General features: G+C 46.5%; 6 protein-coding genes across 6 annotated transcripts; 2 read left to right on the top strand and 4 right to left on the bottom strand.

Moving 5' to 3' along the window:
* Window positions 1-104: 104 nt before the first annotated feature.
* Window positions 105-1690, bottom strand: P175DRAFT_0458910 (uncharacterized protein). Its single transcript, XM_040894688.1, has 4 exons — window positions 1478-1690; window positions 1186-1403; window positions 811-1117; window positions 105-752 (listed from the first exon to the last, which is right to left on the bottom strand). Exons 1-4 carry the CDS (start codon window positions 1635-1637, stop codon window positions 289-291), a joined length of 1149 nt encoding a protein of 382 aa, XP_040752349.1. The 5' UTR covers window positions 1638-1690; the 3' UTR covers window positions 105-288.
* Window positions 1691-3412: 1722 nt separating this feature from the next.
* Window positions 3413-6443, top strand: P175DRAFT_0436745 (putative cytokinesis regulator (Byr4); the record flags this gene model as incomplete). The annotated part of the gene is made up of 2 exons (XM_040893821.1): window positions 3413-5798; window positions 5854-6443. The coding sequence occupies 2 exons, from the start codon at window positions 3413-3415 to the stop codon at window positions 6441-6443; spliced, it is 2976 nt and encodes a 991-aa protein (XP_040752348.1).
* Window positions 6444-10915: 4472 nt separating this feature from the next.
* P175DRAFT_0458907 (integrase zinc binding domain-containing protein) lies at window positions 10916-12550 on the top strand (the record flags this gene model as incomplete). The annotated part of the gene is made up of 5 exons (XM_040894687.1): window positions 10916-11367; window positions 11449-11571; window positions 11682-11736; window positions 11805-11944; window positions 11995-12550. The coding sequence occupies 5 exons, from the start codon at window positions 10916-10918 to the stop codon at window positions 12428-12430; spliced, it is 1206 nt and encodes a 401-aa protein (XP_040752347.1). The 3' UTR covers window positions 12431-12550.
* A 575-nt stretch (window positions 12551-13125) lies between these two features.
* Window positions 13126-14046, bottom strand: P175DRAFT_0532324 (uncharacterized protein; the record flags this gene model as incomplete). The annotated part of the gene is made up of 6 exons (XM_040899955.1): window positions 13126-13162; window positions 13214-13464; window positions 13514-13719; window positions 13786-13852; window positions 13909-13967; window positions 14025-14046. The coding sequence occupies 6 exons, from the start codon at window positions 14044-14046 to the stop codon at window positions 13126-13128; spliced, it is 642 nt and encodes a 213-aa protein (XP_040752346.1).
* Window positions 14047-14540: 494 nt separating this feature from the next.
* On the bottom strand, window positions 14541-16657 carry P175DRAFT_0557639 (uncharacterized protein). Its single transcript, XM_040900787.1, has 2 exons — window positions 16423-16657; window positions 14541-16338 (listed from the first exon to the last, which is right to left on the bottom strand). Exons 1-2 carry the CDS (start codon window positions 16443-16445, stop codon window positions 14760-14762), a joined length of 1602 nt encoding a protein of 533 aa, XP_040752345.1. The 5' UTR covers window positions 16446-16657; the 3' UTR covers window positions 14541-14759.
* A 408-nt stretch (window positions 16658-17065) lies between these two features.
* Window positions 17066-18259, bottom strand: P175DRAFT_0523799 (ribonuclease III). Its single transcript, XM_040899336.1, has 2 exons — window positions 18182-18259; window positions 17066-18127 (listed from the first exon to the last, which is right to left on the bottom strand). The coding sequence occupies exons 1-2, from the start codon at window positions 18248-18250 to the stop codon at window positions 17147-17149; spliced, it is 1050 nt and encodes a 349-aa protein (XP_040752344.1). The 5' UTR covers window positions 18251-18259; the 3' UTR covers window positions 17066-17146.
* Between the last annotated feature and the right edge of the window lie 38 nt (window positions 18260-18297).

Below are 18297 nucleotides of genomic sequence, written 5' to 3'. Positions count from 1 at the left end.
ACAGGGATAAATTTGTACATAAGATCAAAATCAGCTCCGGGGGAAATAGATAAGCCTTGTGGTTTCAGAGTCCATTATTGACGTAGAGGAAGGAGATCGCACGTAGACGGCATGTTGAACATATTTCCCCTTGAAAAGGTCTATATTCAAGTCGCACCTATTAACTAAGCATCCATGACACCTCCAAATTTAACATTGTGCTCATGCATTGGGGAATAAACTAGAAAAGGGTCACAGCTTAAAGGGTAGTATTTTACTATTTCAGTCAGTACAGCTAAGAGCGGAGCGCTATAATTCATCATCATCCGTCTCTCCTCCAGTTTCATCTGCATCTCGTTCAATCCGGGGCGGCTGTAAAGACGCATCTTTGTGCACTTTCTGCGCCTTTCTGTTAATAAAAGGCAGCTCCCTTCGTGGTGGTGGAGACTTTGCTTCAACGCGACTTGATACTTCCTGTCGTCCCGGTTTGTCTCCCTTTGGGGCCTCAACCGGTGAGCCAAACCCTTCTTCGTCAGAGGTAGTGTTATCATCATCTTCCAGCGGCTGCGGCGTCAATCTTCCATCGTCATCATCATCTGTCTCGTCCTCGTCGCCATCGGCAGCTTTCTGCGCGGCATTATCAACTTCCATTTTCTCGAATCCGCCTTCGCTTTCCGAATCGCTATCGTTAATTGCTGCAGCAGAGCGTTTTGATCCTTTCTTCGCATTCGGCTTGAGGCGGCTAGTTGTCGTCGTTTCTTCCATCTCGGAAACTATTGTAATAAATTAGCTCTGGATTCGCACGTGAATTGATAGAGTGGTTCATCATACGTTTTTCAGGATCTACATTTGTGGAAGCTAGCAAGCGCTGTTGGTTTCGGATCTTAAGCTTCTTTTCGTTCAATAGCCGTACGAAATCAGCCATGAGTTGATCCTCATGTTGATTTTTTGAAGTGATGAATTCCTCGAGCTGTCTGTTAAGCAAGTTGATGGTCTCCTCGGCGGCACGGTAACGATCGAGCAACGAATCCAAGCTCTTTTCCAGGGCATCTGCTCTTGAAATGGCTATATTTGACCATTCAAAGAGTTCAATAGCTTGCTCGTCATCCTGCGAAAGAGTAATTGAGCCCAATCTTTGCTAAAAAGAAAGAAAAAAAATTGTTAGAAAACCCGTCACAAATCTATTCCTTTTAGGAAAGCGCCTACAGTAATAGCTTGTATCCTTTTCCGCACCGTGATAACCATCTCCTTGTCTTCATCTCCGGATCCATTTATACTAGCTGAGATTTCAATGCCAGCGAGGAGATCGGATTTCCTGGCCGGTTCTTTGAGGAGACCGAAGACATAGAGAACTATATCCTTCCATTCCTCGGCACTTCCTTGGAAGTTCTTGGAGCAGGAGTTTTTGAGGTGAGACTGTCGTACTGTTAAGAGTATTTAGTATTTGAATATAGAGGTCAGGAACTGGAAAAAAAAAAAAAAAAAAAGGGATGCATACGCGTTGTAGTATACGGGCTTTCTCCCTCTGTCGCGGTGATGTTCAATTCGAGCGCGGTGGAATCGGAGCGCGAAACACGGAGCAGGACGTACGATTCAGCTTCATCGGATCTACGAATGTGTAGAACTCGGGGGGACACGTTTCTATCTGTTTGCGACATTATGGGAATGCTAATAAGAGGGAAGAGGAGGGGAAAGAATTGGTGAGGATGGAGCTCTCAGTTCTTATCCAACATTATCGGCACTGGTGCCTGTACGAGTGTGGCAGCCTTATCGATTCCAGGCAGTCAGATCCGGGCTTTGGCATCTGGCCATTCCCGATTTATTAAAGTAAATTACATCCGAGTTAATGCAGAAAAAAAAAAAGAAGAATTTACTGCCATTCTTGTCATGAATATCTGGATAACTATTTCAAAATCTCTATTATAGTTGCCCATGGGAACAAAAAATGACCAATATCCCCGATTAATCCAAAAGAAGCGGGTAACTATGAAACATAACATCACATAGTTATCTCATCTTAATAACTACTCCTCTTCCTTCCTTCCGTCCTAAATGATCAACCAGCAGCTAAGAATTCAGTGGCGAGGAGGGTAGATCTCCCTCAAAGATCGGCAGAATATCTACGTCAGCCCCTGAAATCAAGACTTTCATCGGAGGAAAACTGACCTCATTGATTATCCCGGACAGCAATACCTCCAAATCCGGGGTGCCACAATGACGGCCACTCTATTCATTAAGTGTCCCGCCGCCTGATAAGTAGGGATCTGATTGACAGATAAAATCTCTAGTTGGTGCTATGCCATTGGTAGTAAGAAGTACTGACTCCGAAGGAGAGTACGTATGTGCTTCAGAAAGCAAGAAGTTCCACATCTTCATGGGGATATCACCGCCAGCTATCCTTCAAAGTATCGAATAACACTGTGTAACTACCTGGCAGGGAGGCTTGGTTTGGTAGTCGTCCTGACGCTCCTGCATATAGAGGCTGGGGCTCCCACATAGGTTCGTACCATGGGATCGGCTGTAGACTCATCTAGGCAGAAATAGGATATACCAAAACACACATCAGAGTCAGGACTGAGGAAGGTCAGATAGCTCCATTAGATGCATCTCATAGTTGGGCGGATCACACTCATCTGGAGGTTGAACGTCTGGGCAACCGATGGACTAACTAACTGCGAAACTAGTGGCAAGGAAATGCTGCAACTCCGCAAACCATCAAATTATTACCATTACCTGAACCTCAACCAAACACCAGGAGAAGTATTATAAGTAAGTATTTAATATTAACCCCCCTTTTCACTCCCGCTTCCTTCCTGTCCCTTCTCTTTTACCAATATTAATGCGGTCTAGCTATGTTTCATAGGTCTGCCTGTGGATGCTCGCGTAGTTAATATCCATAGCGTTCTTCCCTCCTCCTGAGGGAATCCTTCCAGCCACCACCACCTCCCCCCCCTTTCACAACACACGAGCACTCACACGAAACTCGATATATTTAACCTCGTGTTTATTGATACTTCCCACACTCTACCCCCTGTCGACTTTTCACGTCATACCACCACCCTGGCATCTCTGGAACTACTCGTCGAGTAATCCAGTCCGAACCTTGACTCTGAGCGCTCCCCTTTTTCTCCCGATACCCAACAGTCCCCATCTACTCGTCACTCGAGACCAAGAAAACCTCGATAATCACACGATCGCCTATTCATCTCCGACAGATTCCGATTCCTGGTCCATATCAAAAAGTTCCGGATACTACCCCAATCCAGTTTACCCAGCAGCAACACGGCATGACGGTCTATTTTTGTCTCGACTCATTATCAGCCTTGGAGTGTTGTGAACATACGTTCTAGGACTTTGAAGCTAGAGTATATAAGCTTCCTATGAGTACATGATATATCCTACAGCGCCATCGGCCATCGAAAAAGAACACATCATGGCGCCGTTGACCCTTGAAGTGCGACATAACAGTGAGGGGACAATTGAGTGTTGGGACGACGATGACGAGCTACAATTTAACGACGATATTAACTTACGTGCCACATCAACTGCCACATCAGTGACAAACTCATCGTTACGTCGATCAGGACACCGTGACTCTATCTCCTCTCGCCGCTCCGCTCGCTCCGATCTTGACTCTACTGCTGGGGGCGATGAAGACTGGCAGGTTCAGCTGCTGGATGATGATGAAATTGTGAACGAAGAGGCGCTAACTTCCGCAAAAAACGCGGGAATTCCACTGCCTACGAACGTTCCCCGGTCAGCACTTATCGGAGGCACCATCAAACGTCTTGGCAGGAGAAAGACGAAGAGAGAATTTATCGATGATTGGTCCGATGACCTAGAGCTACCAGGTCCAGATGCAGTCCTAGAGCTAAAACGATCCCATGATACACCCTTCCCTGATTCACTTCCCCAACTCAGCTCTACTGCAGCGAGCCCAGTGAAGACCTCTCCTTTTCGTTTTGGGGATGATGGAGACCTTCATGCACACCAAGGGACCTCCCAGTCCATTCTGGATAACTTTCTAGATCTCGACGATATCGATGATAGCCAAGATGTCCCTACGATTAAAATAGCCAATCCCCAGCCACCGCAAAGAGCAAGTATTATTGGTTATGTAGGGCCTAGCGAAGAAGCCTCGGCCGAAAACTTCGAGGACGATTTTGAACTTCCGGCAGATAATCTTCTCAGCCTTTGCCGTCGTGAACCCCCCGTGCGAGACTCCAGCCCAACCCCAGAAGACTTTGATGTGGAATGGTCTGAAGGTAGTATTGGTGTCCGGTTTGGTGGCACTACACGAGATCACCGGTCGAACCCAAGCTCCTCAATTTCGGTAGTTAGCCCTAGTGCGTCAAGTTATTTGACAGGCGAAAGCGATGACGAAGGTCTTGACGGTCTTGTTATTCCAGAAGGGCCTCTAGACTTTGGGGCGTGCTTGAAGAGACGGAAGAATCCAAATTCCACGGATGCAGCTCGTCTCCAACCCGACCACGAGAAATGCGAGCAGCCGCCTCCTGCAGACGATTTTTTCTCTGGACTCGAAATAAATGAAAACGAGTCCTTTAATACTCGAAGACCATCAGTAAACCCAAACATTAGATGCAAGAGCGAGCCCTTGGGGAGTCCAGCGCGTCGCTCCGCAACGACCCTCACGTTTACAAACGGTCCTCTATCGCCAAAGACCCGGATTCCGCGCCTTTCAGGCCACGATCGCCCTCACTCGACCCACCTAGAAACTGTGTCTGAGAGCGGCGCACCACTCTCGAAGTTTCGTACGTCCCCCCGCCGATCTGGGGGCCATGTTGCCCATTCTTCCGTATCCAGCCTTCCCGCCTCCGGATCCACATCGATATCCCCAACTCCTCCCTTTACGCCGAGCCGACGACTTGTGGGGACCCGAATCGCAAAAGAGCTACTCGGAGAGCGTGCCGCCCCTGGAAGACAGCTCTTGAGGTCGAAACGATCGATGCCCTCGATGCGGAATCATTCACAGATTACCTCAACGACTTCTCTCCCGAGTCCTCATCGCCCGGATGGTTCGACTTGGTCTAATCCCCGGCTTTGGACTCCAATCGATCGCACAGCTTCCGACGTCAGATTGTCCGGCCGTAAATCTGCACCATTCATTCCTGCGGGGGCATCTGACAAACAGTCTCATCACGCAAGCGTCAAAACTTACCGATATTCCCGACGCACGAGCTCCGATGGCACGAGCGATACTGTCAGCTCCCAGGGCTCCATAACCCGGATATCGCGACCTAACCGCTATGACAACAACTCGAACGAGGCAACCCAAGAAACATTGAACACAACTCCTAAACGAACTCTTACTCGACCAACCCGTCGACGAAATTTCGGTGATGGGACCGAATTAGCTTCGTTCGACGACTTACCTACGTCTTCTGCAGCCGAGAGTAAATATGTAAAACAACCATGTGGACGTGGTGCTCCACGAGCCTTGAGACACAAATTGGGTCTCAGTCAATCCTCCATACAATTGAAACCAGAAAGTCCAACCCCCCAAGCTCCGACAAGCAGTACTCCATTCCAACAAGGGTCAATTCCTAGATTTGCACGCGACACCAATGCCTCCAGAAACGCAAGGGAGCAGCGCATCGCCTCTATGTCATCAAGCTCAAAGAGTAGTCGGGAGAGTAACGCTCTTGCCCCTCTGAACTCCAACTGGAAAACGCAGACTATTTCACGGATGCCGTCAAGCACAGTATCCGTGAGGACCAAGAGGACCAAATCTGGCACGATTTCAGGGTCCAGGCCCCAGTTAATCAAGCCCATTGGTGTGGGTGTCCAGGAAGCCAAATGTAAGGTTGGACAGATATTAACCGCGACGAACTCCTCAGCTGACAATTATCATAGCCATAAATGGGATGCAGTACAACCCTGCTTCGTACCGCTGGGAGGGGAACGAGAATATGGTCCATGGATTCGATACTACCTCACCCAAGTCCCCGAAGTCCTCGCCCGCCCTTATTACTAACTTTGGAGCGATGCAAAATGTGCAGGTAGTCGGTGGAATGGTGTTTGATCCACAGCGCATGTGCTGGCTCAAGCTTGCACCATCACAACCTGGGGTAGATGGACTTGTCGCAGTCCAAGACGAGGACGATGTCTTTTCCAACTTTGTTGACCTAAAAGAGAACTCTGGTATCTCTGGGAGAAGAGGTCCTGGCGTCCTTGATGATCTTTGTCCTGCCGCAAGTGGAGATGACCGGAGTTGTGAGGATTCATCAGATGAGTGGCCCATTACCGAGGAGTTTGATGTTGGCCCGGAGTTTATCAGACGCCAGCATACGGAAGAAGAAAAGTGGAGACGCAAGGTTGACAAGTGGGTTAATCATAATCATAATCATAATCATGCTGGGTTCGGAAGCAGCTGGAGATGGGCCATCCGGGATCTGGTAAGGATCAATAGCTCTCTCGGCGCTCAAGGGCTCAATAATCCATGATTGCTTTGGGGTTTACCTTTTTTTTTTTTTAAGGCTCCTTCGAGAGCCTCCCAGACCCCCCAAGATTGCGTGGAACCAAAAAGAGAGAAAATAAAAAATAAAAAAGAGAGCAAGAAGAAGAAAAGAAAAGAAAAAAAAGGGAAAAAGAAATTCTCCCCCGTTATGATACCCACGAATATACTAGAGCTTCTAGTATCGATTGATATTCTCTGATTCTAATGTGGCGCAACCAGTTTGATGACAGTGTTGGCCAGGGCCTATCATGGCAATAACTAATGAAAATAATTATTATGCAGCTGAATTTCTGTTGTATCTACTATTGGTTAGTGGATGTCCGTCCGTCCCTGTATGAGTTAATGAAGATAGAAATTACGACATTAAAGATCCAAGAATACCAAGTTTTTTTTTTTTCAGGCAAGAGATGCTATTGATACGTGATGACCATGATAAATATTGAGCATTTCCACCTGCAACACTAGGTAGGAAGAGAGAGGCTGTCTTTGGTAATGCACGAGGAGATAGATGATGATAATGTCGTGCATTGCTGGGTCGTCACCAACTAACTCTTCTGGGGGAAGGAAGTATACCCGAGTCACAACATCTTAATAAGTATCTAGATGAGTGAAGCAGCAAACTAGAACCAAAAATAGTGTTTATTTTGCCCGGGCTATTTCTCTTCAATATGTGCGCAGATAACACAGATCATTCAATAACCGGAAACACTGATTCTGACGTCGATCTTGTGTAGGACCTCAAGTGATGAAATAAGCCAGCTTGACTCATCGGTAGATACTACGATTTTGCCTATTTAAGCAGTAGTATATGTCGAGTACATCGGATATTGACTTCTTGCTCCTATTGGCGGACCGCAAGAAGCCGTCGTAATTGGAGGTCCATCGCTGGAGGATTCCAAGGGAGGTTTTGTTTGATGTCACAGTCCCCTCAGCACACTCCAGGTGATGCTGGGTAGGAAAAGGAAGGATTTTGTCACTGGTACGTTCCTGATATGGCGGTCTACATACTTATCTATTTATGTATAGCGACATGTATGTCTCTATGCAGCTGGGCCCACCAGCATGGAACATCCTTCCTGTCTGCGCCCCCCCCCCCAAATTACAGGCCGAGACGCCTCAAATACTACTGGTGATTACCTGGAATTAGTCATATAGGGAGACTTCGGCCACCTAGGTTGTAGAATGTCCATGAATTCAACGTACCGAGCTGGGTCCGGGTTGGGAGCCGACGGATGGGTAGTGAGTAAATAGGTTACTCGAGAGAGAGATGTGGACTCGAAGTTTCTGACACTACTGTCTGCAAGTAACACAGCATCGAGCCAATGGTGTTTGTCCAAATAGGTCAGTCGCCAACACACCCACATCGACCAGGCGGCGGTGACGAGTATAAGCCCCATGGGCCACCAATGCATACCCCCTCTAGAGCATGTAAATTCGCAGTGCCGGGTGGAATTGGTTTTCCAGCACCATTGAGGCAAGCCTCATTTTCCATTTCCAAGCAAAAGCCAGAGTTACCGGATTGCAAGCGCTTTAACGGGGAAAATTTCATCGGGACCTCTGGATATTGTGATTGGCAGGATTGGCCCTTCTTGGGCTTGGATGTGCCTGAAAAGTTTATCGAGAATACGAGACGTAATTGAGCCCCCAAGGTTATGCAGTACTGGACCTTGCGAAAGTGCTAACTAGTTAACTAGTTAGCTCCTGCAAGTAAATTTACTAATCAAAAAGATAGGCTAGGTCGGGCAGAACCAACGTGGCACAGGAAGAAGAAAATGCGGCAGGTGCTTCAGTCATTGAGGCGTCAATTGTATCCGAAGAAAAGAATGCGATATTACTGTAGCAGTAAGATCAGCAGCAAGCTAAAAGGGAGAGAGAGAGAGAGAGAGAGAGAGGGAAAAAGAAAAGAAGGCGTATTTGGAGCCTGGAGTAGGATTTAGCCATTGTTGCGATGTCGGTATGTAGCTCTACTCTGCATACGCCAAAGTAAGTCTGCTTAAGTGTAGAAAAGTGGCCGTATAGTGAGTGCTAAGCCACCGCATATCCAGGAAGATTAAATGATGGGTAATGAAACTCTGACCTGCAGAAGAATAAAACGAATTGCTCACGAGGGAAATGGAGAAAGAGCGCATAGAGGCTGGTGTGTAGATCATGCAGTGTTCGGCCAACTTACCTGCATTCGATGAATTCCTCCGATAAGTCTCTGTATTAAAGACGGGTATGGGCTTCCTGTCAAAGTCATTGAAATAAATGGGCGGGTGTTTGTCTATGTTGTCTAGGGAAAAGGCTGGATGGCAGATGGAGGAGGAGGAGAAAGCATCGTCGTATACCTGGTAGGTAGTATGTAGTAGGGCACTAGCGTTGCTGCCAAAGGGGAGCTCGGATTGAATGAAGCCCACTCATTATTTTATTGATTTTGGCTGCGAGACCAATGGTAAGACTCAGGATTCTATGCACTGTTACCTGAACTTCTTGGATTGTGGAACAGGGGAACTAATTCACTTTTAGGGGATCAGATTTCCCGCAAGACAACAACAACAACAACAACAGCCTGACCCTCTTGTATACAAGCAATGAGTAAGTATCCTGCTTCACTTTGAGGGACCTAATACCGATAAGATATCCTTTTCCAAGGATGGGGCTTCAGACATCATGTGCCTTTCGTCGGGCTTCTAGCCTTGGGTATGTGAGCAGTAAATAATATGGGAGTATATACAAAAAAGTGCTAAACACATCTATGCTAGTTACTTCTTGGTAACATCTTGAATTTACAGAGATGACGCCTAAAAAGAGGAGTATTAACCGTCATTGTCCCCTCCCAGAGTGTCTGGAACCCACTCATGGCCCTATATAACTACAGCGTAGAGAAGAAACGTTGCTATTACCAAAAGATAGGTAGATACTTTACTCATTTATATGCATTTAAATCACGATCCTTCCCCCATTAGCTATGTATCTACATTCAACGGTGAGGTTAGTATTTCCAAGGTTATCTTGAAGTACCTCTACTTGAGTAGTTAGGGTTCGAAACGTAAACTTCTTACTGTATGCTCCAGCCCATACACTACTCCTTGTACTACTACTAGTTATTTGTCATGGAGCTTATTGATTTAAATCCCCGATCTTGACAGGGCTATTTGCCCTATGACGATAATTGGTTTCTTTTGGTGGAGCGGGGGGGGGGAGACAGCCACATCTTCGGTCATTCGAGCTCTTCAACCAGGTTGTGAGAGAGCTCTGAAGCCTCTCTCTCTTCTTATGTACACATACAGTAGTATATAGATATACACCATGATTTTTGAACATCTGTCTATCTCTATTGCTCTTCCGTTTCTTTCCCTCTGTCAGTTTTATTTCCTAGAGGAATTCTTATAAAAGAAGAGTACTCCATGGAACAATCACCCCATGACATTACCCCAGCAAGATTGCGGACTGCAGATTGATTCTCTTTCCTTTTTTTTTTTTCTTTTCCTTTCTTCTTTGTTTCCTTCTTGATGCTTGATCCTTGTCGGGTTTGTTCAGTCCTTAGCTGTCTTGTCTTCGCTTGTTTCTGCAGCTTGCTTTGGTTGTATTTATGCTCTTTGCGGAGTACCTTACAGAGCCTTTTCCTCTCTTACCGTTGGCCTCCTATTTGCTGCCGTGATCCTTCTGCCTGTCATTTTCCTTTTTGCTCTCTTCTTATTGCTTTCTTTCTTTCTTTTTTTGGGGGGTTTTTTTTTTTCTTTTCTTTTCTTTTCTTTTCCTTTCCTTTTTTCTGCTGCTCTTGTCGCTTATTTGTGCCCAGTGCGTGCTTGGGTGGAGGGAAAAGCACCCTAAGTCTTCTGTTTCCCCATTCAGGGATTCTTTCTACCCTCTTGGATTCCCTAGTTACAAACTTACTGATGGTTACCTTGCATCTTTTCATAGTAGGGTGTCATGCTCATGTGCATACGGAGCCAGGAATCGTTATAAAAGAAACTACTTGGTTGGGGGGCTCGGACATGTATTCATTTAAATACAAATCTTTACCCTGTCTTCAATCACCAACAGTTTCCTTCAGTGGCAGAAAAAAGAAAGAAAAAACGGATTCAATTCCCCTCATAGGATTTTTAATTTTACTGAACTCTTTATATCGATTCTTTCGAGTCTCATTTGAAACCGGGGACACCCTCCTTCCAACTCTCTCCCCTAGGTTCTAGTAGTCTAGGACATAGGGTTTCAATAACAGTCGAAAGGCTGTGCAACCCCGTTGCTTCACATTCCTCTGCTTTGCCATGAAATAAACTCGGATACCAGCACCACGGCGACAATTTTTTTTTTTTTTTTTCTTCGAAAGAAACCTTCTTGAGAAAGGTGATCAACGGCTTGTCTTCTCTCCGACGACCCAACCTGAATCCACTCCTGTGCATGCATATGGGATTCCGCTAAAGAAAAAAAAAAAAAAAAAAAAAGAATAGACCATCGGAAGCTCCTTGGCTTATCATGAGCGGTTTCGGAAGGCGCAGTAATGACGGTCAGGATGGCTTTTTCTTAAGCCAACAGGTCTCGTTGCCCGTGCCGTGCAGCCATGGGGATAGCAATGACTTTGGCACGAATGAAGCAACCCCATACCATTTCACCCAACACCCTTTCAATTCATATGCAACTCATTTCAACCTGCCTTATAGTTCGACCACTATAACATCCCATCACTCGACGGGAAATTCGATTGCTTCAATTCCTGATCATTTGTCTCTGCATCATCCACCGCCGCAATGCATGCCGCACCCGCGATATCTTCAATCACCCAGTTATGTACCTCTTCACGAGGCACTTCATGAAACGGACCTTGAGAGTCAAGACTCCAGGAACGAGGACACGATGCTTTCGGAGCCGATAATTCCTTCGCTGGACGGGTTTCCAAATGTCAAGGAGTTTGACCAGTTGGTGAAAAGGTAAAGAACCTTGTTATTCCCTGTCTAGTTGTCTGCTGCGCGCATTAACCAACGAGAGAACTTACACCACGCGTTTCATAGCTATGTTGATGATTTGTCAGTAAAAAAACAAGATAAGGCATTGATTCACGCCAGAAGGGCCCAAAACATAAGGACTGTCCTGATAGACCCCAAAGATACAGCCATCGAATCTGCTCAATTCCGGTAAGCACTGTTTCATACTTTGCTGGGCCCAGTTACTCTCACAAAAGAAAGGAAAAGTCAAGGGCAGGGCTCGGCAATGAGAACATTCAGTTACTGAAGAGCTCGATCAGATTTTGGGTCAAGAAGATGTTTAAACTCCAAGCAGTCGGTGGAGGCACTTCAAAGGTTCGTAAAACTAGCCCCATTCATAACTAGAAGGGGGTTTTATACTGATATGTAGACGATCTGCCAAGGGTGCGAAAATGATCTGCCATGAAGGCAAACCGGTTGCTATCCGGGAAAAGTTATTCAAAATCCTGACAAAGGCACATCAACAATGCCAACATGGTGGTCGGGACAAAACATCGGCCCAAGTCCGCCAGGTATACTCATGGTATGGGCCCTAAGCCGTTTAACCGATCATAATGGCTGATGTCTGCTAAGGGTTCCAAAAGAGTTAATATCTCGTTTTGTTAAAATATGTCCAACTTGTCAGGTCCGCCGAGGCGGTACACGGCTAACGCCTCCAAGTTCAAGAAGGGGTTCGCCTCGTCTTGAAACATCATCGCGGTCTCCCAAACTTCCTTCACCACCCATGTCAAGACGCCAGTCTGCTATCCCGCTGGAAAGACCACAGGTGGAGTACTTCGGTCTACAGAACAGCTGGGTAGAAGGTGCGCGAAAATCCCATCGACAATCAAGTCTGAACATGGGCGCTATACGAAGTGGGGGGTTAGGCCTAAATCATATTCCGGGGTCTTTGTCTGGGGGGCTGGATTCGTTCCATAACGATCTTCCAATGCCATCGTTGCAAATCAATTACGGCACAGGGTATTCCCCTCCGCATGGACCACCCAATCATCGGGATTTCCCCTATTAGTTTAGCTAAGATGTAGCTAACTAAAAGCACCCGAAACTCGAGTTGTCTTGGGTTTCAGCTGGAGATAGATACCCAGGCAATACGCCACCTTGCATATTCAAGGTCCAAACTCCGAAGGGGGCGCGCTAATCTAAACGCAGTTGTTTAGTTCCAGAAAATCTCCATACTATTATTCACCCACTGTTTTGTCTTTATTTTTATTTCTGTGTCCAGTTCCAGTATGTGGAGAATCCGAAAAAAAATATCACACATTCAATTAGCTGTAACATCCCTTGTTCATTTGCGTGGTATGGCCGTTTATCTCTCTTATCGGACACGTTACTAGTTACCGGTGCGGCCTCGTCCACGAGTATCTATATGTCACAAAAACGCAAATGTGTGGATGCTTTAACATTTATGAGTACATGAAAAATCACAAATACAGGCCTCGATACCAAGACGCGGGTGCGGGCAGATTGTGCGAGGAGTATCAGCGCGGTTGCTCGCAAATTTTGAGGTCCAGCTCATTGAGCCAACTTCGCATGATACAGAAATCGTGCTGAAACCGAAAGCGGTTAAGCTCCAGCTACTCTCTGGAAGAAACATCGAATGATCTTCGTTATGTAGGGTGAAATGGAGAAATATACTCAGTCATGGATAAAATGCCAGCCTCAGGCAAAGAAGCATAGCTATCGAATCTGGATACCGAACCACCTTCAAACTGGAAGCGAAAACCTTTTGCCCTTCATGACCCTAAATTTCATTAGACCTTTTTGCGCGATGTGGACCGGATAATGAACATACTTGGTATAGTAGATATAGAAAAAATCCGAGTACAGGAGTGTTTGAATAATGCCTGCTATGACAGGTATAGGTTGAAAGTGGCCTTCTCCAAGGTATCGATAAATCCAGTTAGGAATATAAAGAGCTCGATACAGACCCAAGGCAAATAGGTAATGTGTGGTGATGGTTTCCGCCTCGCCAGTACGCTGAAGCATGAAAAGTTGAGGAAGAATAGCGACGGACTCAAGCCAAATAGAAAAGGTCCAGAGAATCTAGATATCGTCAGGGTAGGCCCAGGTTGATAGAAAAGGGATGAGTTACCTCCGAAATACTATAGTCATGAGGGAAGAGGAAAGCCAGAACGGCGCTGGCAGCTAGCAAGTATTGCACTTTAAAGGTGTCTATATTTGGGTCGTGGGTAGGCTTGTAATCGTTGAGCATGAGGTAAATCACATAAGCTGATGAGCCAATGAAAAGAATCTTGAATGTTGTATTGTATAGAGAATCGGTGAAGGCCCAAAACAAATCTACCCAGCATCTCACATCAGCTCTCGCCAGGATAGCAGGTCTAATAGTTATTATGGAGCGCTTACCAAGATAGCGGGTCACGAATACCAGCAAATAGAGAACTTGTGATTTAAACGACAACCCAGAACAGCTCTATAAACCCAGAGTCAGGCTGCGAGCAGCGACAATACGTGGAGCTGGATACATACGCTTGAGGATTTCATCTTATGAAGGAGGAAGAATATGGATGCGAGATGGGAAAAATCCGCTATTTCGAAGGTTAGCGCCATGAATTGGCTGAATACTCAACCCAGTATAGACTCACCCAGTAGCCTGAAGATATTCATGATGTTACTATGACCTCCAAGGGCGGTGCGATGAGAGGTGGTGGAAACTCGGCGAAGGACCAAAATCAGGGACAACGGGATGAAAGACCAAAAGAAAGAGAACGGCTCAATGCTCTAGTGCCATAAAATAATTTAGCTTGTCAATTTATTCTCACAAATAGTAGCTGGTAGCCGATGTTGACGAGGTATTTGGCACGGTCTTGGAGTAGAAATAATGTTGACACGAAGCCTCAAGGATGCGCGACTATTCAGTAAGTGGGCCCCACCCACCTACACGCATGAATTTATGTAATATTGCCTCGATGAGCTCGGGAAGCTAACGCAAGGGCACCCGAATCACTCATTGGTAGGAAGGTAATTAGTTAGTTAATGTGTATTTTAGGTAGTTTACTACTAGTAGTACTATGTCTGGGGGGATAGTAGAGGTAGTTAATAATTAGTAAGTAGTAGATACTGGGTAAGCGACAAAGAGAAAACTCAATGTTATTCTCCCCCTTAATAAATGGCCTTTAGCTCTTTACCTCGAGTATGTAGAGGAAGGATAATCATTCAGCAATGCTATTACATACATACTTCGGGTTCTAGTACAGTGCAATCCTCATAAGCTCGTGATTTGTCACTCCACCCAAGCCTTATCACAATCTCCATAAATATTCGCCGTTGGCACGAAGATGCCAGGGGCATGATCGCGATGACAGCTGGTAAGTTACATTCTAGAATGTTGCCCTCGCATGAGTGCCTTCGGTATCTGCTATACACTGCAAATGGCCCTCCGCCAGCTCACTTTTTAAAGCACAGATAGAGCTTTCTCTATCGAATTTATCCCATTCCCTCAAGCCCGCCCTCTTTAGCTTTTGGCTTTCTGTTATTTGCTCAAAAAGCCGACCCTTGTCCGAGTCGAGTTGGGATAGGCGTTTTTCTGTGTTGGTATCAATCTCAGACGGAAGGAGCTTACCTCCAGGTATAATAGAACGCAGGCCGGCAAGGTGATTAGCATATCTCTGAGTGTGGGTATAAGTTGTCCCCGTCACACTGCTCTGCCGATAGGAATGATGGCGATGAGCTTCGGCACTGGAGGCCGGTGGTGCATGACTACTACGCGGGCCAGTTGGTGTTCCATGTGTGCCAACTGGCACGGGTCCGCGACGGATCGGAGAACTAGCCCACCCAGCCTCTTTAAACCCCGAACTTCCACGGGGCCGAGTCGGTGCGGAAAGAAGGGAAATATTTGAGGCGCGATTTTGAGCTGGGAGAGTTTTGGGGCCATGCGGTGGACCGGGCGGAAGCGGTGAATTGCTTACAGAGAATGCCTTTGGCTGATTTGGAATGTTACCGCTGTACGGAGGATTGAGATAGCTCTGAGGTCTCCCTTGAACATCGGGGGCTCGTAATGATCCAGAATCCCCTAAATCCGGGTGATTTCTCGCCGATGCTTGCTCGGGTGCAAATGGTCCACTCTTTCCTTTGGATTCATCTACCCTGTGCCTAGTGATGGCGGTACGCTCATCCTGGCTCGAGGGGGGGCCTGAGTCTCTAGAAAGGCAACGGCTCGGGAGGTGGTTAGTAGCAGGCGAGCGGCCTCGGGGATCGGCTGATACTATGCCGGCCTTTTCCGTATGCGGTGATGACCGTCTCGAATTGGACACGGAACCAGGAGCAGAAGTACGCTTAGGTGCGAGACCTCTTGGAGACGGCGATCGTCGTCTCGGCCTAGAAAATCGCTCTAAATGAGGTTCTCTGCGTCCTCCGTAGAAGGGGCTGCGAGGGCGCGGTGTGGTTGAAGTTCGTTGATCTTCTTCAGATGATAGTATATGTCTCGAGGGTGAGCCAGATCTCGCGTGTTGGTCGGCAGATGGAGGGTGACGCTCTTTTCTAAAAATTCCAGCGTCCCGACTGAAGGGTGGGGAATCCCTTGGGCGCTTTGGTGTACCCTGACTCCAAGAAGTATCGCGGTCACGATCCTCACCATACGGGGATCTAGGGCGTCTAGAGAGCTGGGCAGGAGATCGAGGCCTTCCTTCTCGGCGAGGCGAGAATCTTCGAGAAGAGGAGTACGACTTGACATACGGGCCAAAGCTATCTCTGCTATAAAAGGGAGGACTTCGCGAGGAGCGGCGTCTAAAAGGAGGCGGAGAACGGCTCCTGACACGGTTGTAAGTTCGCCCAGTTGATGGTACCCAAGTATCTGCAACAAGGCGAGGGGAGCGGATTCGTGGAGGCGATCTACTGCGACGACTATACCCTCTCGAACTCCCAGGGCGATAGCTCTCTCCACCGCGATGATCGTCGAATCTGCCAGGGAAAATATCGTGTTAGCATTTTGTAAAGGGGTGTGACTTGTTTTCTATTAAATTCTAGTGTCAAATCATAACAAACCTTCGGTTGCGATCCCAGTCCATAATTCGTACAGGTTCAAGAATTGCGCTTTAGTCAAGCGCAGTTAGAGGCTTAATTAGCGGATCAACATAGCTAGGAATCAATAAAATAATAATTGGGGTTCAGTGATACGGAGAGATGCAAAGCCTAGATAGCAGTGGAATGCTTCAATAAGAATGACTGCGGTTGGAAAAAGGATGAGAAACGTATTGGTTTTGAAGTTATGCGCGAGGTTCAAAATTGTTATACGGAGTATATTACATTACTCCCAGGAAATTCTTTGGACTTTCTTGAGGGAGGTTGCCTAACCCAAGTTAGGTAAGTGAAATATTATTAATATAGCTAGTTCCCACCTTGGCATGGAATTGTACTGCATATGGCTTCGGTACTAAACTATCTACTGCTCCTAGTAATGTTAAAATGCCTCCGACCCACCTGAACAGCTGCAAGTAAGAGTATGTACTCTGTAAATAGGGTAATATTAAATATGAAATAGTAATAGCTATGGAGTTATGAGCTCCTTTGGATGAAACAATTATCTTCCTGCCACTAATGTCCCTACTAGAAGACTAAGTACCAGCACAGAGTAAAGGAATAATTATACAGGGAATCATTACTTTACAGATTAACTCTAGGTCCCTTTCGCATAAGTATCAGTCTTGGACAGTTTGTTTACTTTACCATAAAATTATTATATTATTGTTGTTAGAGATTCGATCAAGAATCAAGGTCTTCCCCCTTCATGGGCCCTTTTGACATCAATAATGGAATTGATGAGATCTTGGTTTTGTAACGCTTGGCGGGCTGCCTTGTTTCCAGCAATGGTCTTGTTTGACCCTTGGCCGGATCCAAGGTGCTTGTTCTCCCATCCCCAGCCCGTAAGGTAGACCCCGATAAAAAATGTCTGCATCCCCCCTTCGTGCTGCTTCGGAGGCTTCTCGTCGATATATTTCAGCTTCACTCCTTTTCCCATGATTTTTTTAGCAAGAGATTCCTTAGCATGCAGGTCCGATTCAGAAGTCGAGAGAGAGTTAAGCTTTGGCATCCACAGCTGTGATAACCAATTCTCGGCGACAGCGTAGCCATTAGGATTAGAGAGTATAACTGCAGCCACATAGGCCTCGAAAAGATCTCCCCTTGTTTTTATCCACCTTTTGGGTTGATTTAGATACTCTTGTGGAACCAAAGCTCTGCGATCGAGGCCGTACTTGGTAGCATATTCGGCAAGCGTTTCGTTCTTCACTAGTAGTTCCCTAATTTGTGAAATGCGGCCGGATGGTATTTCCTGGAATTTATCCCATATGAGCTTCGTAGCCATAAGTTCTATGTATGCATCGCCTAGTATCTCCAGTCTATCATAGCTTGTTTTCGGGTCACGGCCGACTCCGGGATGTGTGAAAACCGCCCGTTCGAGTTTATTATCCATGATAGAAGGTAATAGTGGTAGGTCTCCGCTGTTGTGGTGGGTTTTGCTCGATGGCGCGTTGATCAGGCAAGCGATCGATTCGGGGGGGGGTGCCGGCTGCAAAGCTCTATTCAAGTCGACGGCGGCTCGAATAACATCGGGACTAAACTCGACGGCACCATTTTCTGGGGATTCAATGACCTTTTTAAGTAGATCTCCGAGAAGTTTAACAGGGTTCTGAGATTCAGTTGCTTCTGAGAGGGAGGAAGATCCACTCAAAGCGATATTTGAGTGGTGAATCTGCTGAAAGTCAGTCATTCGGTGGAGGCAGCAGTTTATACAGTGTTAATAAACCTTCTGTCTTGTTATTGCAGCACGATCATCGTGCAACGATGAGAAGACCGATTTTCTTTTCAGGTCCATGAATAAAATGTTAAGACAGCTGGAACATCTATTGCTTCTGGGTCAAC

Source organism: Aspergillus ochraceoroseus, assembly GCF_002846915.1.
Source record: "Aspergillus ochraceoroseus IBT 24754 chromosome Unknown P175scaffold_4, whole genome shotgun sequence".
NCBI lineage: Eukaryota > Fungi > Ascomycota > Eurotiomycetes > Eurotiales > Aspergillaceae > Aspergillus > Aspergillus ochraceoroseus.
The sequence above is the reverse complement of the archived record's forward strand: the minus strand, read 5'-3'. Positions and strand labels throughout refer to the sequence as shown.